Source organism: Danio rerio, chromosome 9, assembly GCF_052040795.2.
Source record: "Danio rerio strain M-AB ecotype USA chromosome 9, GRCz13ab, whole genome shotgun sequence".
Taxonomy (NCBI): Eukaryota; Metazoa; Chordata; class Actinopteri; order Cypriniformes; family Danionidae; genus Danio; species Danio rerio.
In genome coordinates this window covers 50,081,303-50,106,885 of record NC_141029.1, presented here as the reverse complement: position 1 = coordinate 50,106,885, position 25,583 = coordinate 50,081,303, and the positions used below count along the sequence as shown (strand labels likewise).

At 37.3% G+C, this 25,583-nt stretch overlaps 3 protein-coding genes across 4 annotated transcripts in view; 1 reads left to right on the top strand and 2 right to left on the bottom strand.

Moving 5' to 3' along the window:
• Positions 1-25,583, top strand: part of phgdh (phosphoglycerate dehydrogenase) — a 722,740-nt gene that overhangs the window by 78,685 nt on the left and 618,472 nt on the right. The window lies entirely within an intron of this gene.
• mettl5 (methyltransferase 5, N6-adenosine) lies at positions 855-9,045 on the bottom strand. The gene is made up of 8 exons (NM_001005949.1): positions 8,808-9,045; positions 8,436-8,537; positions 4,845-4,959; positions 4,062-4,243; positions 3,007-3,089; positions 2,875-2,926; positions 1,097-1,146; positions 855-986 (listed from the first exon to the last, which is right to left on the bottom strand). Exons 2-8 carry the CDS (start codon positions 8,533-8,535, stop codon positions 945-947), a joined length of 624 nt encoding a protein of 207 aa, NP_001005949.1. The 5' UTR covers positions 8,536-8,537; positions 8,808-9,045; the 3' UTR covers positions 855-944.
• Positions 17,953-23,608, bottom strand: cxcr2 (chemokine (C-X-C motif) receptor 2). Of its 2 annotated transcripts, none has more exons than XM_087268599.1 (2): positions 23,438-23,608; positions 17,953-20,693 (listed from the first exon to the last, which is right to left on the bottom strand). In XM_087268599.1, exon 2 carries the CDS (start codon positions 20,667-20,669, stop codon positions 19,647-19,649), a length of 1,023 nt encoding a protein of 340 aa, XP_087124725.1. In that variant the 5' UTR covers positions 20,670-20,693; positions 23,438-23,608; the 3' UTR covers positions 17,953-19,646. The 2 variants fall into 2 exon arrangements, with proteins under 2 accessions (XP_087124725.1, XP_087124726.1); XM_087268600.1 differs by lacking the exon at positions 23,438-23,608 and adding an exon at positions 21,484-22,402 and having other exon boundaries at positions 17,953-21,339.

Here is a 25,583-nt window from a genome sequence, read left to right as displayed (position 1 = left end):
ACAAGGCAGAGTCATATTCATTCAACGAAATTATATTCCATACCAAAAATGAAGCTGATCAGTCGGTTCTTATGCCGACTCGTGGTGCAGCATTCTGAAAAGTTAAGATGTTTTCAACTCGGGACACCTGGAATACGCAAGCGCTTGGTGCTGCATTTCTTACTAATTTTGCTAGCCTAAGGGTTAAATTTTGGCCCTTAAGTGATCGAGATGTAACAAGAAAATACAGTCATTTTTCTAAATAAAAGATATATCAAAATAAATAATTGTGTGCGGTCTGGTACCAGTTGATCTATAAACCAGTGCCAGGCTGTGGTCCAAGGGTTGGGGATTACTACTCTAGCATGTACAGTATCTGCTCTGCCAGCACCACGCACCTCCTCTAGTTCTGCACCAATTGAACAGATTTTTAGCAGCTGATGACGCGATGCACTAAAGTAAACATTCTAAGCACAACGCTTTGATCGTAGGCTTTAGAGAACAGCCAATACTAATCACATTGGTGTTATCGTACGCATCAAATGATTAAAATTGTATTCATTTTTTCTTTTGTTACTCAGTGATTCATCAACGTACCACTAGAAGTAAGCCTACGTACCACTAGTGGTACACATACCACAGTTTGAGAACCACTGCCTTATAGTATTGTTACATTTACTTGAATGATTTTGTATTTGTAATACAACTGTAAAAATATATGTGATGGTAATTTATTGTTTTTCCTACTGTGATGCTGTTCAACGTTGTACACTACACTGCCAAAAATGTGAAAAGCACAAATCTGAATAATGTTCCAACAGTATATTTGTAAAACTTAAAGCAAATATTGGTATTCAGTCGCCAAAAATACACAGTCATTTGGAAACATTTATTTTAAAAACACTAAAAAAATTGTAATAAAATTTTGCAAAGCAACACAATCTTCTCCTTTGCCCCCAAAACCTTTACGTTGGAGTGAACCGAATGAAGTCCACTTGAATATCAACCTTAGGAAACAAAAGATGACTTATTTACAGTAGATTTTAATTTTGTGTAAAGAAAACATGTCTACATCATGTTTAAAAATATGTGGCAAAAAAAAAAAAAACAGACTTACCGACTTCTTTTTGTGGAACTTATATGATGCCGGCAAGTCGTATCTAAGCTCTGTGAGGGAAAACACACACATTTATAACATGTCATAATACTTATAGTCTAGATCTCTAGAAGGAAATTAATAAGAACATATCACACTATCCTACATTAATTACATCATAATGATTTAAAGATAGAATGGAACGAATGAGAATGTATTACGCATTTATATTTACATTTACTCATTAAGCAGACGCTTTTGTCCAAAGCGACTTATGTTGTGTTCACACCAGACGCGGAACGTGCAAATAAATCGCGCAAATAGATGACTGAACATTTTGAGTTTACTCGCTTCATTCGCACGTCAAATTCACTTTACAATAGACGCTGATTTACATCAGGGGCAGGGCTTCTGTCTGCCCGCGGGGACTCTAGCTTCTTTGCTAAATAGCATTGCTAATGGGGTGGTACCACGCCTCCTTTTTCAAATGGTAGATTTTCATAAGACAAAACTCGTACAAAATAGACACTAAACTGACAAAACGTAAAATAGTTAAATAACGGCAACTTTAGAATGCGAAAGTAAAACCTGAATTCTGGACATTTTAGGAGATTCAGAAACTACGGTCGGATGCATTTTGGTGTACACAGAGCACCAGCAGTAGGAAACGTGCAGAGCGAGAGAAGATTTTCCACTGGTTTATCTATAGCGAATGTTCAGTTTTCTTGGACAGATAAAAAAATAAATAAATAAGGTATGAGGTCTTACTCTCTGAGATGGCTGTCAAATTGACGCTGATTCAGGCTTCTGGATAGGATGAAATTAAGTTTGCTATTGCGCCATCCAGTGGGCACAATTGGAACAGCAGTATATTTTATTGAAAAATTTCAGCTCACAGAATCATCTCGCGGGCCGCATTAAATTTGTTTGCGGGCATGATACGGCCCGTGGGCCGTACGTTTGACACCCCTGCACTAGATCCATTCTGAGGTGCACTCAGCTCTGAGAGTTCATCAACTCCTCCAGAAACTGTACCTGGATGATGGAAGCTTTCAGTGGGGCTTCTGACTGAGCCGAGCCCAGTTTGATAAACTATTGTTCGGTATTGGCAGGAGGATTTTCTCGTTGGCACACCAACAACAGGGAGTACATCATAATCACTCCCATACAAGAGAAAGCTCCTGATTGGTTACCACAGTGTGAATGTCTGCAGAAATTCAGATTTTCCAACTTGAGCAATTCTAGCGTTAAATGAGTCAATCGCACAAAAAGCTCACCTCACGCTGCTTCTTCCCGCAAATCACCTCATTCACGCGTATAGTGCCGCTGGATGTCTATTTGCATCTTTGCATTGACTTAACATGTAAATCACTCATGCTTGATGCTTTACCCGTGTCTGGTGTGAATCCAGCATTACAATTAAGGAGGCATTCAGCGATTCAACATGAAGAGGCAATACACACAAAAAGTGCTAGTTGTATAAAGTAACTTGTTTGTGCTAAGAGAACTTGTTAACTCCACACAGAAATGCCAACTGACCCAGCCGAGTCAGTAACCTTCTTGTTGTGTGGCCACAGTGCTAACCACTGAGCCACTGTGTCACCCTTAAAGTTTTCACAATAACGTAATATGCAGCTCAACTGTTGACTATCAGCGTTGATAATAAAAAAATAATTATTCAAAATCTTTTATAATTAGATCCAATTAATTCAGGATTGATTAATAAAAGTAGCACATAAATCTTTCCAAACTCACACTTTGACCAGTAGAGTGTGTTTATGGATTCACAAAGTTTTTACCTGCGATGACTTCCATTTTCACTTTCCAGTCGTTTGCTTTCTTCTGAATGTGCTGCAGGAAAATGCAAGTCTTCTTAATAATATATTTAAACAGTTAGAGGTATTAAACTTTGACATAATGTGGCAGCTTACATCTCGTGTTGAGGTCTTGTGAAGGGAATACACTGCAGTGGTTGCCATAGAAATCGCTGTCTGCAGGAACTGCATGTCAATACCTAAAGTAAGCAATATATTGCTTAATATATTAATTTGCAATCTATAGTTTTGAAGTTGACAAAAATTCAATAACAGCAATTAAAAAAATTCCAGAAAGCAGATAAGACAATAGCCCCTTTCACACAGTGATACCGGTAAATATCTGGAAAATTTCCGGAACGACTTTAACGGTATATTCAAAAAAGCGCTGTTGACACAGGCGAGGATGTTACGGAAATTTTCCGGAAAAGAGCATTCACACATCCATCCCAAAATACCGGTAAATTCTGATATCATTAACCAGAAATGAGCTCTAAACGGCTGCGCTTGTATTTGTAAACATTTGATTAAATTACAAACTCTGTGGATGATCAATATTGTGAACAACTTTCGCAGGATGACTTTCGCTTGTCGAGATGTTCATAATATGTGCGTGTGCAGAACAAATTTACCTGTATTTTCAAAAAGGACCTGTTCACACATACAACCTTTCAGGAAAATTGCCGGCAATTTTCCGGAAAGGTCTGTATGTGTAAAAGGGGCTAATAACAAAAGGCAAAAAATAAAATGAGTAAAAAACAGGGTGAGAATGTGGTAAATCATGGTAAAACAAATCAGGTAAGGGCTTTCCTTTTTCTGAATCACTTTTTACATTTGTTGGTTGGGTTTTATGCTTTTCAAAATACTATTGGTTGGGTTTAGGGAAGAAGGAGGGTGGGTCAGTCGATTGGTCAGTCAGTCAGTCGACAGTAGCCTCAGTTGGATTTACGCGAGACGAGCAGGCGCGAATGGCACTCGCAAGAGAAATTTGAGATCTGAAAAAGCATACACAGCGGCCTATGGTGGATTCACAAAAACTGCAGCTCCTGGGATGTATTTGGCGCTCCCCAGAAATGTATATAGAAGTACGCTTTTAGAATAAGCCTGGGTTGGTAAGTATTTTGCAAATATAAACATCAAATTTATACGATTTGGTTAGTGAGTTTTCTTACCCTGGTTGTGTTTTGTGCCGAACGGCGGGTTCATGATGACAGTGTCAAACTTCTTAGCATAAGAAGATCCAATCGAGCACACGTCACACTGGACCACATCAATGTTTGGCAGTTCAAACTCTTCAACATTTCCTCTGAATATGTCCAAGGCATCTTCATCGATGTCAAATCCAACACACAAGCTTGTGAGGAAAGATAATGATAATTTAGATTCTTATTGTTTTTAAACTGGCATCATTTTAGACCGTGGATGTACTTAACCCATTTGATCCTATATTTTATCCTTCTAATTTGAGAATACTGTATGCATTAAAACTCATTAGGCCTCCGTAACACACACACTTCATGCCTCCTCTGATATCATGTTGGTTAAATTTGGTTTTATACTGTCTGCTGGTAAACAGCATAGTCTGAATAGCATTCATTCATCTTTCTTCGGCTTAGTCTCTATTACAGAAGTCACCACAGCGGAATGACCCGCCAACTATTCCAGCATATGTTTTACGCAGCAGATGCCCTTCCAGCCACAACCCAGAAATGAGAACCACTCATACACACTCATTCACACACACACTCATACACTACGGACAATTTAGTTTATTTAATTCACCTATAGCGCATGTCTTTGGACTTTGGGGGAAACCGGCGCACCCGGAGAAATCCACACCAACACAGAAAGAACATGTAAACTAATTAATTTCTTGTCCAAAGATGACAACACATTTAGAGCTTTCAGATATGAGCAGAGACACACAGTGGCATTAAATGGGTAATTAATCTTACCCAGCATCAAGGACTGCAGCTCCTATAGACAGAACTCCACATCCACAGCCCAGATCTGCCACCAGTTTATTCTGTATGTCATCAAATGTGTTGTGGATGGTGTACAACATACAGCCTACAGTCAGAAAAACAAACACAAAAGACAACTTAATGGTATTTAACATTCACTGATGGGTAGGTTTCTTCTTTAATTACAATCACATAGTTAAAATTGTATTTGAATTACTTTTATAATTAATTTATCTGAAAAGTAACCTGAATTAAATAGTCAATATGTAATTTAATTACTTGACCTAATACTACATAAAATCCCAATATATCAAGGCATAGAACAAGAGAACTTAATTCTTTACAATTCTTAATTCTTTACAATTCAAGGAATTCTTTAAATTCTTTACATTCGAGTCTAAATAGATGTTTTAGTTTTATATTAAAAAAACATATTAAGCATTATATATATAAAAAACAAAATTAATCAAATTAATGACACTATATTTCATACATACATTAAAAAATGTCCTACTTTTTTCTAAAGCATGTGAAATTGTTGGACAAATCTATCAGTCTTAAGTTGAATTATCAGGGTATTATGCAAAATATACAAATGACACATATGTACTTTATGTAAATATATACAAACACAATCTCTGAATGTCTACCCTTTATTTTCATGATAGTATTTCTCACTCAGTTTGTTTTTTTAAGCATGTTTAGTCATCTTGACCTTCTTCAGCTGAAAATAGGATTATTCTGCAAAATATATGTATAACAAAAAACAAAAAATTTAATTCTATCGATTTATACAGAACTGTTACATTTATTTACAGTATTTAAGGCAAGTATATAAGTAACTAATTAAATGACCTATAAATCAACAGTAACATCTTATTTTAGTTTTTAAAAGTCATTTAATTACAGATACTTTGTACTTTTTACACTCAACACTTCTGCACTATCACTGACTACACCATCATTAAATATGCAGTAAAACACACTCAAGGCCATCTGTCCTAGACAATAAACGGGTATATTAAATATTCAGAACTTGCCTATTCATAACTTGTCTAAGCAGAATTTAGCAAAAGGCTAATACAAATGAATTGTATTGACATATTTAAGCTCAACGCAACTTGTGACACGCTCTCTATATATAGTTTACCACGTTAGTTTAAATATTGGGTCTGAAATCACATGTACAGCAAGTATGACTTGAAAACAGCTATAGCATTATTTAATTGATTGTAAACAATATGATTTGCCTATTTAGAATTTGAAAAGAATACTTTTTTGTAGGGCTGCATAATATATTGTTTCAGTATCAATATCTCAATGTGTGCATCTACAATAGTGACGTTGCAGAATCTGCAATGTTGAGCTAAGATTATATAGTTTAGGATTATGTTATTTATTGGGATTTAAAATGTTGTACACAGTTCAAAATACATGAAATTTGTGTAATTACTGCAGAGTTGAACTATAATAGAGTAAGAACATTATAATAATAATAATAATAATAATAATAATAATAATAGAGTAACATTTTAACCCCTAAGAGAGTTTAAAGCATTTAGGCACATGAAATGTTACCACTTGTAACTTTAATTAAAAAGTTCTGTAGGCACAAATGTCTTGTTGATGCCAAAGATCAGAGGAGAATGGCCAGACTGGTTCCAGCTGATAGAAAGGCAACAGCAACTCAAATAACCACTCGCTACAACGGAGGTGTACAGAAGAGCATCTCTGAACACACAACATGTCTAACCTTGAGGCAAATGGGCTACAGCAGCAGAAGAACACACCGGGTGCCACTCCTGTCAGCTAAGAGCAGGAAACTGAGGCTACAATTCACACAGGCTAACCAATATCTGACAAAAGAAAATTGGAAAAATGTTGCCTGGTTTGATGAGTCTCGATTTCTGCTGCCACATTTGAATGGTAGGGTCAGAATTTGGCATCAACAACATGAAAGCATGGATCCATCCTGCCTTGCATCAACGGTTTAGGCTGGTGGTGGTGGTGTAATGGTGTGGGGGATTTTTTCTTGGGCCCATTAGTCCTTAATACCAATTGAGTATCGTGTCATTACCACAGCCTACCTGAGTATTGCCGCTGTCCATGTGCATCCCTATATGACTACAGTGTACCCATCTTTTGATGGGTACTTCCAGCAGGATAACGCGTCATGTCATAAAGCGCAAATCATCTCAGACTGGTTTCATGAACATGACAAGGAGTTCACTGTGCTCAAATGACCTCCACAGTCACCAGATCTCAGTCCAATAGAGCACGTTTGAGATGTGGTGGAATGAACGGGAGAATCACATCATGCATGTGCAACAGACAAATCTGCAACAACTGTGTGATGCTATCATGTCAATATGGACCAAATTCTCTGAGGAATATTTCCAGTACCTTGTTGAATCTATGCCATGAACGATTAAGGCAGTTCTGAAGGTAAAAGAGGGTATTACTAGTACTATTAGTACTAGTGTTCCTAATAAAGTGGCCGGTGAGTATATATAGGAAACATAAAATATCACAATGTCAGATTTTTCCAATGTTTTCCATGAAGTTCTGAATTACATTCATAAGATGAAAGTCTGAATGTGGAAATATAAGGTCAACATTACCCCAAACTGGAATATCATGGAGTTTAACATGGTCTATTCCATCCACTGTTTGTTATTATGCTTAGCCTATTTTTCAGTTTACTCCTTTCCTGCTCATCAACTGGCAGTAACTGAAAACAAATGCAGTCTGTCCCAGTTACCTAAAGCTTACATTATATGATAAAATACATTTTAAGAGCTTTTTCAAAATGACCACTTTTAAGACAGATTGGTGTTAAAGTAGACAACAGAGACGCTAAATAGAAGATCTGTATGAGCTAACAATAATGGGAGAAGAAGCAATTTGCAGCCACACAAAAATGAAGTACCTCAGGCCTATTTTTCGTCAAATCTGAGGTAAGTGACCCTTTTTTGTTCTCATTGTGGCTATCGATGTCATGCAAAATCATATCCAAGCTTAAACCATTTTAATATTATGCAAAGCACAAAAGCAGCCTGCCTTTTCCACTTCATTAGATGCCATGGAAATCCAGCTTTTTAGTCAGGGAGAAGTCGTTGGATTTAATCGTTTGCTTAAAGTCATGTAAATGAATTAAGTGTGTGTGTAAATGTGCAGATGCAAATAAAAACACCTTACAAAGGACTATCACAAACACAGACCTGACAGCAGTTAATAGTGATTGAGGTAACGTTAAAGTTGGTTTTATTACTTGCACGTTCATCCGTTCTCCTCGATAATATATTATCATAAAAGTGCTCTATGCTAATTCTAAATAGGGAAATCATATTGGCAGCCAATGACTAAAGTATATCATTGTTTACAGTCAGTTAAATGGTGCTAATGTTGTTTTGAAGTCATGCTTACATGCGATTTCATACCTAATATTTAAAATACCATGGTAAACACTATAGGGGCCGTGTCACTGTTCACAAAGAAACGAATGTGCGAGTATAAAACTAACTTCATCTCAATTTAATTGTCACAAATCTCTAAAGTATCCATTTATAACGCGTAACTTACCTGCGATGTGAGGGCTGGTGGGATACTGCTCCAGGAGAATTTTGGGCTCCTCAAATCCATCCACTTGCTGAAGGCAGCTCTCCAGCTCTTTCAGCTTCATTTCTACATCAATATTAAGGTAAAGTTCTTACATTCACACATTAAGACTTTCTCCTTAATAATATCCTTTCAGAAACGTATTATTTGCAAACTCTAAATAGAGAAATCATATTAGCATCCAGGACAACATTGTTTACAGTCAGTTAAATAGCGCTAATGTTGCTTTGAAGTCATACTTGCATGCGATTTCATATCAAATATACAAATCAGCGTGATAAAACAATATAATGAGCGTTAAAATTAACGAATGTGCGAATATAAAACCAACTTTACCTCAATGTGATTAATTAATCCTGCTCATATCAGCCTGAGTTTGTGTATTTCACGCTGATGTAAATCGTATCATGACTGTTTCTGAGCTGAAGCGTCGAAATGTTATTGTTACAGATGTGTTACGGGGGTCTTCCGATGCCTCCTGCTGTTATTTTAGCGGATATTTTACATTAGATCGACTATAAAGTGCACTTGCATGTGTGTTTTGCTCTTCTTCTGCGTTTACAAGATTGTTTTTTGCTTCAGAGCACGTTCATGCCATCTGCTGGCTGATTGTTAACACGCAGTGCCTACATATTACATTCATTCATTCACTTTCCTCCAGCTTAGAGAACTTTACTCACATTTTAGAGTTTGGAAAGATATTTTGGCATTTTTAACTACTTTAAAGTTTGGAAAAATACATTTATTTAGTTTTAAATATAGTAAAAACTATTTTTGATTTGATTCGTTCTCAAGGCTAATGTTTTCCTGAACTTGGAAACCTGTTTGAAAACTGCTATTTTTGCGTTTAACTTCTGATTATTCATTCATTTGCCTTTGGCCTAGTCCCTTTATTCATCAGGGGTCACCACAGTGGAATGAACCGACAACTTATCCAGCATATGTTTTACACAGCAGATGCCCTTCCAGTTGCAACCCAGTACTAAGACCCATGCACTTTCATTCACACTCATACGCTGCGGCAAATTTAGTTTATTCAATTCATCCAAAGCGCGTGTCTTTGGATTGTTGGGGACACCGGAGCACCCGGAGGAAACTCACGCCAACACAGGGAGAACATGCAAACCCCTCATTATAGCCGAGGTCTGAAGAAAAGCATCTCTGTACCCACAACACGTCCAACCTTGAGGCGGATGGGCTACAACAGCAGAAGACCACACCACTTCTGTCAGCTAATAACAGGAAACTGAGGCTACAATTTGCACAGGCTCACCAAAATTGGACAATAGAAGACTGGAAAAACATTGCCTGGTCAGGCGAGTTTCGATTTCTGCTGCAACATTCAGATGGTAGGGTCAGAATTTGGCATTAACAACATGAAAGCATGGATCCATCCTGCCTTGGTTCAACGGTTCAAGCTGGTGGTGTAATGGTGTGGGGGATATTTTCTTGGCACACTTTGGACTCATAAGTACCAATTGACCATTGCGTTAACACCACAGCCTACCTGAGTGTTGTTGCTGACCATGTCCATCCCTTATGACCACAGTGTACCCATCTTCTGATGGCTACTTCCAGCAGGATCACACACCATGTCATAAAGCGCAAATCATCTTAGACTGGTTTCATGAACATGACAATGAGTTCATTGTACTGAAATGGCCTTCACAGTCAGCAGATCTCAATCCAATAAAGCACCTTTGAGGTGTGATGGAACGGGAGTTTCGCATTATGGATGTGCAGCTGACAAATCTGCAGCAACTACGTGATGCTATCATGCCAATATGGACCAAAATTTGAGCAATATTTCCAGTACCTTGTTGAATCCATGCCCTGAAGGATTAAGCAGTTCTGAAGGCAAAAGGAGGTCCAACCCGGTACGAGTAAGGTGTACCTAACAAAGTGGCCGGTGAGAGTGTATACATTAGTCTAATAGAGTGAATTCTGTAATGCAATGTGCTATTACTTTGTGTGATTCTAAACATCATGTTTCACCCTGTTTGATAAACATTACAAAAATCATCACAATAATAAAATAAATTTTGAAATTGTTCTGTGTAACTTTATTTTAACTATTTTACAGAAGTATGACCTTAAATAACATATAAATAACACAATGTAATCATATTTTCAAAGTTGTAGAGATAAGGATAAGACTTCTGTGAATTACAAAAACGCCACAAACATATCATATTGATGTATTATTGTGAGAGTAAAAGAATTAATGACCTTCTTGATACAGATCTTGATCATCGCTAGGTTTCATATGATTGAGTAAAACGTTAAATGACACCTACTTCCCACTGACGATTAATCACAATACTTTAAGACAGTTGTTTTTGTATTGTTTTATCTTTAAATATGCAAATGAGTGACTAATTTGCATATGCAGAACATAAATCTAAATAATAAGAGTTAATGTCTTTACAAAATTTCTTTTAATTTCTCTGTTTATTGATTTATATGATAGCTTTATCTGAAACAGCAAACTTTACAGTGTTTTAGCCATGAAATATATATATATATATATATATATATATCAGGCCACTGTTATAAATGCCAGACGAGTATTTATCGTCACCTTGGAACTATAAGATTCTATTTGCGTTCTGAATGATTTTGAGATAATGAGCTTTAAAGTTTTTGCACTCCATAGCAAACAGTATGTTTGTAACGTTTGTTTTTGGAGTAAAAAGTCTTAAAATGTAAACAACTAATAAAAAACATACCATAAGGTAAAAAAGTTGTCAATTAATAAGAATATGTCAATAACTCAACTTTGACAAAAATGTCAGATAGAACCTTATAAATCTAAGGTGACGATATGTATATTCTTTTTATCTACTATGTTAATTAAATGTACTGAACATTTTTTTTACATTCACACTCTTATAAACCACATCCTGTACTTCTTTACAATGTGGTTAGCAACACATGCAGGTGGAAAATTTATGTTTAGCTCATTGTCTCACACGTGGTGTTTATTTCTCAGCAATAAAATAGTCAAATAATTCCAAGTATGATTACAAAGATTAATATTTAATATTATGTTTGGTTCCTGTGGGTTTTTTAAGGATTAACCAAAGTTTGTTCTAAAAAACACAGAAATGCCAACCACATCCAACAGAAATCATTCCAGAACAAAAGTTGTGCAAATGTTAGCATGCAACGTTATTAAAATAATGTTTTTGTAACATTTTTGCAACATTGATACAATAGCCGGGTCAGTTGGTTGGCTAATCCGGTTTCCCCCAAGTCCAAAAAACATATGTGCTGTGTCCGAAACCACCTACTACTCAGTACTGCATTTAAAATTTAAATGTACTACTTGGCCAATGCAAAAGTACGTTCTGTACAGTGTGAATGGAATTCGGACATACTAAATCCGCCATTTTGTCATGGTCAATCGACCTACTTGCGTCAGTTTTGTCGATTCACTCCCATTCATGAATTCTATCGAGGGGCATCATGGGATAGAGCAGCATGCACGAGATGCCCACTTCAGAATCTCGCCGGAAGTAGTAAGTCATCCGAGTACTTCTCACACACTGATTTTCGAATTCTATGAATTCAGAAATACTCCTCGGCTCGCATACTGATTTTAGCGCACTATATAGTATGGAAGTGTGCGGTTTCAGACGCAGCCATGGTATAGATGATTGGGTAAGCTCAATTGTCCATAGTGTATGTGTGTGAATGAGAGTGTATGAATGTTTCCCAGTGATGGGTTGCAGCTGGACGGGCATCCGCTGAGTAAAACATATGCTGGATAAGTTGGCAGTTCATTCCACTGTGGTGAACCCAGATTAATAATGGGACTAAGCAAAAAAGAAAATGAATGAATGAATAAGCCTAAACTTAACATAAGCGCTAAACGCTAAGCCTTAATCCTGATTGGCTGATTGGAATGTTGTTCCATGATCATCATGTTAATATGAACATGTCCTACATGGTGAATTCAGGTTAGGTAAACCGATGATGTACCGATTTGTATTCCTGGTGCACCGAGCTCTTTAGATTCACTTGATTGTTTTAACAGATATTTGGATGATATCAAGATATGGCCGTCACAGAATTTCCTCTGCCTAAATGAAAACAAAACTGTTTGGCAATCACTTCATCTCAAGCTCATCTGGCTCTGTTTCTCTCGTTTCAGTCATGTGGTCATAAATGTAGGTGTGAGAGTAGTCAGTAGTTTAAAATTTGATAAGCAGATTGACTCTGTGCAAGCTTTTTACAGCTTCGCCTTCTCGCTAAAGTGCAAGCTTCTTGAGCAAGGGTGATCTTGAGAAAGCCATGAATGCTTTTTTTAGCTCGCGTTTGGACAACTGTAATGCAGTTAACCAAGCTTGTCTTTATCCTTTACGACTTGTACAAAATGCTGCTGCTTGGATGTTAACAAACAGTCGGAAGTGTGAACACATTACACCCATTCTCTACTCCCTCCACTCGCTCCCTTTAAAGTTTAGACTTGATTTTAAACTTTTAATGTTTGTTTTTAATGCAGTCAATAGCCTTGCACCTTCCTCTTTATGCATAATTTTGCACATTCATCAAACCCAGCCGAACCTTGCGATCTGCTGACCAGCTTCTGCTAGAAGTCCCATGATCAAAGTACAAGCAGTGGGGTGGTCGCTGTTTTGCAGTGGCAGGTCCAAAACTTTGGAATACCCTTCCTACTGAGCTTCCTACTGAATACCCTGCCACTGTTCAAAGGGTCACGAAAAACTAAAACACATTTTTTGAAATGTTGACAGTCATGCATGTGTCCCACCCTGCTAAAAAAATGATTAGGATGCATATATTTTACTAAAAAAGTGAAAATTGGTTGTTTTTGCGTTATTTCAAGCAAATTCGTTCTTCGTGGAAATTCATTCCAGTGTGGAGAGTGGCTGTCTGTACATTGTGACGCATTTGAGTGTGCAGCATTAATTCATGAGTAAGACTTGGTTCAAACTAATCAACGCTGTCTATTGTGTATGCAGTGCAACTTCATTTATATGCATGATTGCTTCCAAGACTGTTTGTACCTGTTACAGTGTTCAGACGGCAGAGAGATGCCCTGTTGTGTTGCCAAAACAAGTGGAAGAATTGTTTGGAGACATGGGTTGTCAGTGCTGTGTTTATAAATGTGCTGCAACGAAGGTTTTGTTTTCATTTTCCGCTATGAGAGTGCAGCTGGACTCGCATGTGGACTACAGTATCACTACACTATTATAGACTGAAAGTTCAGCTGAAAATGCTGCTCTCTGAATGTAAACATGTAAACACCTTAATCAAACTATTACTGTCATGTAGGATTTTCACAGCATTTTGTGACAGGATGGTCTATACACACATGGCTTTCTGACGCTACCTACCGAGTGCATCTAAGTTACAGAGAAATGCTGAGTTTTTTTTCTCCCATTAATAATTTGCCAAATAATTTGATTACTGATGTCCATGGAATAGCAGTCACCGTATTTCTCCCTGCGTCTTTTTTGTTTTGCCGCTGTGTAAATCAGCACATGCCCAAATGGAAACTCCCATTTTTATGCAAACCCTTCTCTCCTTCCCTCCCCTAACACTCCCACCTAAACAGAGCTGGACTCACCCACTTTCCTGACTTTTTTTAAACTAGAGGTGTGGATGGGGGGGTGGGGGGGGGTACTCACACTATGTACAATTGCCTTTAACCGGGCTAAGGCACGCTTGTCCCCCTTACCGCCTCCCCCGATGGACCGCACTCACATTACATTCGGGCCTGGGCACGTTTACGCCACTTTTGACGCTCATAAATAATCATAAAGTCCTCATGCTGCAGGAATTAGGAGGTTTGCTGAAGGTGCAGCTGTTGTGCAGTGAGGGGTTTGCCTCCTTAATAAACTACGACAGTTTGCATTCATTGAACAGTAAGAATGATTAATAAATCCGTATCAAATAGTCCCTTAAAAAACACATCTCGTCTTCAGTTTCAGGCTGTCGTGTGCTCGGCACTAACACTATAAGCGTACTATGCCAAAGCCCAAGTGAACCGTACTCAAGTGAACTCATGCCTGAACTTGATTCAGAGCACTCACACTTCTCAAACGTGCAAACGGGCCTGGGCACGATTCGGATAGCATAGTAGGAGTACTCCCACACTTGTTCAAAGTGGCTTTTAATGCATAGTAGCACTGACACTTTTGTCTGTTTTAATGTTTTGCTGTATTTCATTGATATTTCTTGTATTGTTTTTGCATTGTTCGCTTTCTAGTTGTATAAACTGATTTTAAAGCATTTCCCAGCAGACACACAACGTCATAAGACATTAGTTTTAGGTTAGATTTCGGTCGGCAGCGTCCAAGGACAATGTTTTTTTGACGTCCAATAACGACATGAAGTGACATTGATTTCTGGCTGATTTTAGGTCGTGTTGGACAGTGACCAAAATCTAACATCGAGCCAACATCTTAAACCAACGTCATATTGACATCAATTCTGACATTTTATTGGTCAGGCAATGGCAATCCATCGTCTGACAGACGTCATCGTGGTAACATCCACACAACATCAAGCTGTAACATCATTAGACGTTGATATTTTGTTGTTTTTAGGTTACCTTGGAAAGTAACCAAAATGTAACATTGTCCAACGTTGGCTTCAAAATAAAATAAAATGTCCCACAATGTTGGGGTACAACATCAATTTGACTGTATAAATAATGGTTGATTGATTGATTGATTGATCATACACCTCGTACTCACCCTGTACTTGTTCCAAACCTGTTTGACTTTCTTTCTTCTGTTAAACACAGACAAAGATATTCTGAAGAAAGCTGTAAACCTGTAACCACTGATTTCCATGGTATGTGTTTTCTATAGGTTGCAGATTTGCAGTTTTCTTCAGAATATCTCCTTTTGTGTTTAACAGAAGAAACAAACTCATGAAGGTTTCTTTCTTCTGTTGAACACACAAAAGATATTATCAAACCCCCCCCCCCCCCCCCCCCCCCAAAAAAAAAAATTAATAAATAAAAACTGTTTAGGAACAAATCAAGCATGAGGAGACCTAAATCGTGTCAGAACTTTCACTTTTGTGTGGACTATCCTATATCCTATATTCTGTTGAACACACAAAAGATATTTTGAATAAAAGCTGAAAACTTGTAACCATTGACTTCCATATGATTTCCTTTTCCTTTAACAGAAGTCAATGATTACCGGTTTTCAGTTTTTTTTTTTTTAAATATCTTCCTTTGAGTTCAACATTAAAAACAAAAACAAAACAACAACAACAAAAAAAAAAACATTAAACTGGTTTGGAACAAATCAACCATGAGTAGGCCTAAATGATGGCAGAATTTTCACTTGGGTGAACTATCCTGTGCATAGCTTTGTGAAATCATTTTCAAGCTCAAACAGAAAGAATTTAAGACTTAGAGAAGAGTTTGTTGATGCACAAAGGCAGTAACGAATTGAATTGGATTGTTTCCAAATAAAATTTCCTCATTTCTGTTTCACAAGACTTTGATTATGCAAACCAGATCTATAGATGACCTAACAAGGTGAATTCTACCTAGTAGAAATGATAAAGTGATAGTTCATATAAAAATTAAAAACACTTGCATTATTTACCCAGCCGCGACTTGATCCAAACCAGTTTGACTTTCTTTCTTCTGTTGAACACACAAAACATATTTTGAAAAAAGATGAAAACCGGTAACCATTGACTTTTACATTGCTTTCAATGGAAGTCAATAGTTACCTATTTTTAGCTTTTTTCAAAATATCTTCCTTTGAGTTCAACATAACCCCCCCCCCCCAAAAAAAATAAATAAATAAATAAATAAAAACTCAAACTGGTTTGGAATAAGTCAGAGATATAGGCCTAAATGACGGCAGAATTTTCACTTTTGGATGAACTATCCTTTGCATAGCTTTGTGAAATCTTTTCAAGCTCAAACAGAAAGAATTTAAGAATTTGAGAATAAGAGAAGAGTTTGTTGATGCACAAAGGCAGAAGCGAATTGGATTGCTTTAAAATAATTTTCCTCATTTCTGTTTCTCGAAACTTTGATTATGCAAACCAGGTCTATAGATGACTAGACAAGGTGAACTTTACGTACCTATAGAAATGGTAAAGTGATTGTTCACCTAAAAATAAAAACACTTTCATTATTTACCCAGCCGCGACTTGATTCAAAGCAGTTTCACTTTCTTTCTACTTTTGAACACACAAAAGATATTTTGAAAAAAAGCTGAAAACCTGTAACCATTGACTTATTTGCTTTTCTTTTAATGGAAGTCAATAGTTACCGGTTTTCTTTCTTTTTTATATTTTTTCAAAATATCTTCTTTTGAGTTCATCATAACCCCAATAAATTAAATAAAACCTCAAACTGGTTTGGAATAAGTCAAGGATGAGTAGGCCTAAATGATGACAGGATTTTCACTTTTAGGTGAACTATCGTGTGCATAGCTTTGTGAAATCTTTTTCAAGCTCAAACAGAAAAGAATTGAAGAAGAGTTTGTTGATGCAAAAAGGCAGAAGTGCATTGAATTGGATTGCTTCCAAATTAATTTTTCTCATTTCTGTTTCTCAAGACTTTGATTATGCAAACCAGATCTATAGATGACCTAACAAGGTGAACTTTACATTCAGTGATAGTTCACCTAAAGATGAGAACACTTGCATTATTTACCCAGCCGCGACTTGATCCAAACCAGTTTGACTTTCTTTTTTCTGTTGAACACACAAAAGATATTTAGAAAAAAAGGTGAAAACTTGTAACCATTGACTTCCATAATATTTACTTTGCTTTCAATGGAAGTCAATGGTTACCGGTTTTCAACCTTTTTTCAAAATATCTCTTATTGAGTTTAACATAACCCCAATAAATTAAATAAAACCTCAAACTAGTTTGGAATAAGTCAAGGATGAGGAGACCTAATGATGACAGAATTTTCATATTCAGTGAACTACTTTAAGCTTTGTATTTTATTATCACATGTAGAACAAAAACATTTAGCATGTTGTCTATTTTAGTGGTGTCTACAGCAACAAACTTTATTTTTGTGAGTTTATTTGTGTGTGCAGGATGTTGTAATGTTTTTCAGGGTTGTGTCCTGTGAAAAAGGAAAACAGGTTGCTTCACTTCTCTGTATGTTTGTGGAGGGGAAGTGGAGACTTGAAATCATCATTTTGCAACATCGAGTATAATGTACAGGTCTGAGATGCTTCTTTTTTCTGAAATAACTTTATTTACACATCATAGGTTGCTTTTCACATTGCAGTATTATAGAGTAAGAAGTGACAGTTAATACAATTATAATACTATAAAGGATTTTTAATTCAAAATAAAAACATGTTCTTTAATCTTGCTGTTTATCATGCTAAATGTATAATGGCTTTTGCAACAGTATTATGCAGCCGTTTTAATAATAGTAATAATAATAATGTATTTTATTTGAATGCACCTTTAAAGACACTCAATGACACCACTGAAAATGTCAACATTGAAAACAATGAAAATGTTTTTTATTTAGATTTTTAGCAGCAGATCATCACATTAGACTGACAAATCAGCTTTGCATCACAGGAATGTCCCCCAAACATGTTAATCTATAAGAAATGGAGGGAAAATCATAAAATAAAAAGACACTCTCCCACCTGTTACTCATTTGTGAACCTGACAGCTCTGCAGAGTGTTTTTCAGATCATTTTGATACGGACCCACAACCTTCAGAGCATGCTCTTGGCAGGTCACCTCAAACCAAAAAAAAAAAAAACCTTTCGAAGATCATTATCATTAGGAAAGTAAAGCTACAGGAAGTTTGAGGTACACTCTTGCTTATACCTGGTAATAAGGATATTTTATGAAATACAGAATTTCATTGACATTTAAGAATCTCTATTACAGAAACGGTGGAAAATTCTGCATTTGCTCAGCCTAATGACACATGCTAAACTATTTCATTATTAGAAACAAAATACTTTTCGAACACTGTGATAGAGTGTTTGATAGAGTGGTTTTTCAGTCTCATCAAGAAGCATCAATATTTATGTTGCACTTAATCAAACTATAGATATGAATTACAATATTTTTTACTTTAAATGCCATTTTCTTCAAATTAATCGTAAATCTCCAGTTCAGCAGCGCTTTCATATAACAAAGTTTTATTCTGAAGATTGTTTTTACAGAAGGATAAGTTCATCGTACATGATTTTATTTTATAAAAAGTTTAATTCTACAAAAAAAGAGTAAAAAGTAACTTTATGCTCATGTTCACACACACACACACACACACACACACACACACACACACACGCACACACACACACACACACACAATGTAATTAAGCAACAAGGGTAGCATGGTCATATTAGTTAATTTTTTTAACCCTAATTTAAATTAACCCAACTGATTCTAACCTAACCCTAATCCAAACCTAATCCTAACCCTAACCTAATTTAACCCTAATCTAACCCTAACCCTAACCTAATATAACCTAATTTAACCATAATCTAACCCTAACCTAGTCTAACCTAACTTAAACCTAATCTAACCCATACCTAACCCTAACCCAACCCTAATCCTAACCTAATCTAACCTAACTCAACCCACCCCAACCCTAATCCTAACCTAATCTAATTTATCTTAACCTTAATCTAACCTAACCCTAACCTAACCCAACCTTATCCTAACCCAACCCAAACCAACCCTAATCCTAACCTAACTCAACTCAACTCAACTCAACCCAACCCAACCTAACCCAACCCAACCCAACCCAACCCAACCCTAATCCTAACCCTAACCTAGTGTAAATTATCTTAACCCTAATCTAACCCTAACCTAAACCAACCCTATCCTAACTCAACCCAACACTAATCCTAACCTAATGTAATCTAATCTAATCTAACCTAACCATATCTAACCTAACCCTAATTCAACTTAACCTAACTTAATTCTAACCTAAACCTAACTTAACCTTACCTAACTCTAACCTGATCTAATCTAACTTAACCCTAATCTAATATATACTAATCTAACCTAACCTAAACTAACCTAATCTATCCTAATTTAACCTAACCTAACCTAACCCTAACCTACTCTACCCTACCCTACCCTCACACTAATCCTAATCCTAACCTTTAAACCTACCACACCTGCCATGTCTTCACATGTTTATTAAAGCCTGTTCACATTTAATTGACTACAGCGTCACTGACATTTGCCGAGTGCTTCCAGAGCTCTGAAAGGATCCCGCTCCATATCTGGACAGCATGTTTCTCCCAAACAGGCCTTTCTTAAAGAGAGAAATCAGCAACTGGTTACGAAATTTCTTCCCGATGAAGGCGTACAGGATGGGGTTTATTGCGCAGTGTGCGAACGCCATCACCTGCGTCGCATACAAAGCCACGTCTATGTTGTCTCTCAGCTGGCATGTTTCCTCCACCTGTCCGGCTCGCATCAGGATGTCTGTGAACTCTATGATGTTATGAGGCAACCAGCAGATGATAAAAGCCAGCACCACGCTCAAGATGACCCGCATGGCCTTCTGCTTTTGGCTGTTGCGCGTGTGACATAAAGTGAACATGGTGAAACTGTAGCAGAACATCATCACGGTGAGCGGCAGGAAGAATCCCAGAGTATGACGGATAATGCGAAGGCTCATCCTCCAGCTGTCGGTGCTCTCCGCAGTCACATTGTCCTCACATATATACTCCACACCATCATATGTGATCGCTTCACGGTGCACCATAACCGGAAGAGATAAGAGGGCGGCGCACAGCCACACCAACGCACACACAAACCCAATCAGATGGAGCTTTCGGTTGAGGAATTGCGTTGCTTTTACGATGGCCATGTAGCGGTCGATGCTAATGCAGGCTAGCATGAAAACGCTGCAGTAAAATGTGACCTCCTGCACACCAGAGATCATTTTGCACATGATGGTGCCGAACGGCCAGTGACCGGCGTGGAGGTATGCCACCCAGAAGGGGAGAGTGAGGGAAAAAAGCAGGTCAGCCACAGCCAGGTGCATCAGGTAAAGGTCGGTGGACGTCCTGCGGTTGTCCATGAAGAAAACCACAAATATGACCACGGTGTTTCCCAGCAAGCTCAGGCAGAAGACTATGATGTAGATTACAACCAAAACCGTGCTGTTGAGGTTCTTCACGGTCTCCGGGCAAGGAGTCATAAGGGTAAATGGGAACTCTGTAGTAGCAGTTTCCATGTTTATAAGGAGATCGACTGGAAGCTGTGGAGGGAGAAACACTTTATTATAAGAAGGATTTTTAGATGAAGAAATCTTCTAAATAAATTTTTTTTCTTCTAGTGCACCTCAGAAATTCAGGACCTCGGTTTAACATCTCATCCGAAAGATGTGGCACACTGAGCAGTATAGAGTCCCCATCAATATATTGGGGCATCAGGACCTACACCACAGACCACAGGTTAAGCGCCCCCTGCTAGCCTCACTAAACCACTTCCAGCAGCAACCTAGCTTTCCCATGCGGTCTCCCTTCTAGGTACTGACCGGACACAGTCCTGCTTAGCTTCAGTGGACATCTCGTATATAAGCGCTGCATTTTTAATACACTGTATCGAGTTAAAAGAATTGAAACTTTTACACGCAGCGCCAAAAGCAGTTCCAAAGCAGTCGACCAATCAGAAGAACTTGGAGGCAGGGCAAGCATTGCAAACTTTTGTTTAAGGGTGCTTTCACACCTGTGAATCGATTCAGTTGTTCCGAAACAGAGATTACAATTGTTACATTGTTGCTCTTTGCTCTTGGAGCGGTTCACTTTCATACTGCAAAGTTTCTAATCGGACCAAAAGAGCTAAAACAAGTTACGTGCGAGTAAACTCTCCTCACATTGGTCAGAGTGTCAGGGTTTATTTTGCTGCGTCCCGTTCAGCTGTCAGGAGAGGTGGTGGTTTGGTGGTGATTGACAGGGTGCGCGCGCGCGATGTGTCTGAGAAGAGATGCGGTGGGGAGGGGTGAGAAGGGTGCGCGACGATGCCTATTTGAGGACCGGGAGGGAGACGCGAGATTACCGGGAGATCATCACTCGTTTGCGGGCATCTGGAGAGTTGCGAAACTTCCCGCCATACTCATAATTCTCTCTTCATATAGCTGTAAGCCTATTACATATCCATAAAACACTGTAATATAACCGCGCTCAGATCGGATCGCTTTCTCACTGCAATCGAACCGCTCCAGGGTTCGTTTCAAACGAGCCGAGACCACCTCATTCAAGCGATCTCAGAGTGATTACATTGGCGCGGAACAGAGCGCAATTGCTGGTTTCATATATGCCAAATGAACCGCGCTAACTGGGCAAACGAGACACGTTCCGAAACAAAAGTGTAGGTGTGAAAGCACCCTTAGTCTCACTTTATTTTAGCACTCTACAGCACAGCATTGCCCTCAGGCAACAGAAAGTTTTCTTAAGACTCGTGCTGAGCACAGATTTTTTTTAATGATTGCAACCAATTAAAATGTTAGAAAAAGTATCAATAAAACATCCAATAAGGTGTGGGAGTCACTATCTAGCACCGTTTGAAGGTGGAACTTCATTTTCTGACTCATGGTGACAGGAGCGCATGGTATGAGAAGAAGTTAAGATTATCTGCTTAATTAATCTCATTTAAAGTAGCATAAATGTCAGAAAAATGTGTGTTTGTGAAGTTGTAGAGAAGCCAGGATAGAGCATGTCTTTGGCAGAAATGCCAACTGACCCAGCTGGGGCTCGAACCAGCAACATTCTTACTGTAAGGCGATCGTGCTACCATCTGCGCCACCGTAATGCCTTTTTTTTTTCAAAGAGTTTTTTCTTTTTTTGTGTGTGTGTGTGATTTCATTGCTCTTGCACTTTTAGTATTGCCACATTGCCACATTGCCAGATCAGCCACATTGCTTGTTTTAAGGAAAAAAACTCACTTAGTTTTGACTTAATATTTGTGAAAAAAAATATATTTTTGTACTTATCCAGAAAATGAATCTTTGACCCAAGAGATTTTAGATATTTAGATTAAACAATACAATAAGTAAGAAAAGCTTTTTTTTTTTTTTTTGCAGTTTGTGCACCCAAAAAGTGGACAAAGTGAGCTGCTTGTAAACCCTAATGTTGTCTTTACTTAAACAATCAAGTAAAGTTGACCGAACATTGCTTAAAATTTTGCATTTTGGTCCTGTCACCTAAAAATATGAGTTAATTTAACTTATATACAATGAAAATGCATAAACTTAAGATTTCAAGTGTAGAAAGCTCAACATCACAATTAATCCTTTGAAAAAAAATAGGTTGTTTTCAATGTAGTCTTGACTGTAAAATTCTAATATGTGAAACCTTTTAGTGCAAGGTCTTTTTTTAATAAGAAAACAAGGCTTCATGCATATTTATTCATCACAATTGTAATAAATCGCTACTTATTTTTCTTTTAAAAAAATTGAGGTATATAATTACACACATAGACACACATACTGAACTGAACAATTTAAGTATAATCTACCAAACCAGCAAGTTAAGTAAACTTAAATATGCAAGTTTTGGGAGATTCCGTTACTCAATTAAATTGAGGAAACGAGTTTACTCAATTAATTTAGTTTAGTCAACTTATTAGGGTTTTCAGTGTAGTAAAATTATTCTTGTTACATAATTTGATGAACTTTGTGATGTTAGTTAAATAAACAGAATCAACAAAGTGCTTAAAAACGACACCAATCATCTGCAGAACTGCTTTATAACCAATGGAATTTGCAACATGCACAATGCAATGAATTTGAATAAATCCTGAATTAAATTACCCTGAGTAAGTTGCCTTAAATTGCTTTCATTTCAAGATGCAAAATTAATAATGCAATTTGCTTTTGACCTGTCCATATTTCATACCACTCTACATAAATTAATATATAGTATATAAATAAATGCATGCATATAAAAGAATTCTCAAAAATAAATCACATTAAGTGAAACGTTAAAGATTTATTTCACTCACCGTTTTATCTTCTGTGATTTTCCTGAGATTACCAGCATTCAGGTCTGTCTATGGGGGGTTTACAGCAAAATTCAGTAGAAGCTATTCACTTACTGACTGATTTCTGGCAGTTTTCTGTCTTTCTTGAACGATTGGTTATTAGTCTGGTGGCCCTTTCCTTCCTGTATGAATAATCAAAAATGAGATAATATCAGTAGCAAAGTTTCACAAGACGGCAAAAAAAAGAAACAGCTGTAGGTGTGTTGTCAGAGATACAGAGAACTTGATAATGCTTGCGTCTGCAGAACAATGCAGTGTGAAAAACAAATAGCTTACAGTAATGGAGAGTGGGGACGAAAGGTAACAAATGTTTTTTTTGTTGTTTTTTTTTTAGATGAAATGTTTTTATGACATTCATGACAATATATTTTGGTTACTAAACTGTAAAATATATTTGTAGATAAGCAGTTTTCTGTATTTTGTGATTGATGGTTTATTTTATTTTCCCCTGTTTATTTTATGGTACCTTGATCTTTCCTGCAAACACTTTTAACCTTAAACAGTTTGAAAAAGTGACTTTTATTGAAAATGTTAATATTTGAGTGTACAGTATAAACTGATTGAATAAATGAACAGTATAAATAAACTATATATGCATACATACATACATATGCCAGCCACTTTATTAGGAACACCTGTCCAACGGCTTGTTAACGCAAATTTCTAATCAGCCAATCCAATGGCAGCAACTCAATGCATTTAGGCATGAAGACATGGTCAAGACGAACTGCTGCAGTTCAAACTGAGCATCAGAATAGGGAAGAAAGGTGATTTAAGTGACTTTGAATGTGGCATTGTTGTTGGTGCCAGACGGAATGGTCTGAGTATTTCAGAAACTGCTGATCTACTGGGATTTTCACACACAACCATCTCTAGGGTTTACAGAGAATGGTCCGAAAAAGAGAAAATATCCAGTGAGCAACAGTTCTGTGGGCGCAAATGCCTTGTTGATGCCAGAGGTCAAAGGAGAATGGCACATGAGAACCATTTCAGCATCGTGCCAATGCCACAGCCTACCTGAGTATTGTTCCGGCACCTCATTTGCAGCTCTGCACAAGACGTTTGGCCATGAGAGAAATGTTTTTGCTCAACTGATGTCTATCCCTTTATGACCACAGTGTACCCATCTTCTAATGGCTACTTCCAGCAGGATAATGCGCCATGTCATAAAGCATGGATAATCTTAGAATGCTTTCTTAAACAATGAATTCACTGTGTTGAAATGGCCTCCACAGTCACCAGACTCAATCCAATAAAGCACCTTTGGAATGTGGTGGAATAGGAGATTGGCATCATGGATGTGCAGCCCACAAATCTGCAGCAACTGTGTGATGTTATCATGTCAACACATGGAGCAAAATCTCAGGAATATTTCCAGTACCTTATTGAATCTCTGCCACAAAGGATTAAGGCAGTTCTGAAGGCAAAAGGGACTCCAACCCGCTACCAGTATGGTTTACATATAGAGGTCGGTGAGTGTATATCTCATGATATATATGCATAATGCAAGTAAACTCTTCTAAAGAACACATAATGTTTTAATATTAAGAATATTTCATTTAGTTATGTTCATTAACATTTAGACATTAGAATCAGAATGTGAAAATGTGTATCCTAAATAAATAATAATAATAAATGTTCACAAAAAAGTGCAAGGTAAAGAGTGACAGAAGATGTGATATCTGTTTCCATATCTACTTTCAGCTGTCAGGCACCCATTTGAGAATGTATTATAGTAACTTATAGTAAATACTCTGACACTGACACCTCTAATTGTCAGGATCCAGCCCTTACAGCCCTGTCACTCCTGTCTGTGTTTAATGTCTCTTTGTTTGTTTTGTGTATTAGCACATGGTTGTCTCTTTTGTTGTGTTGGCCATGTGCTCCTCTTGTCCTGCCTCCTTGTTTTCCTATGCCTCGCCCCCTTGTTTAGTCCTTGTTTGTCTAATTATGTTCACCTGTTCCTTGTGCTATCTACTCCCTTTATATTGAGTTCATTTTACACTTGTCTTTGCCGGTTTGTCATACTATCTTTCGTGTGCTTGTCTAGCTTATCTTGCTTAGTGCATGATAGAGGGTTTTTTTTTTATAGTCTAGTTTTGTTTCC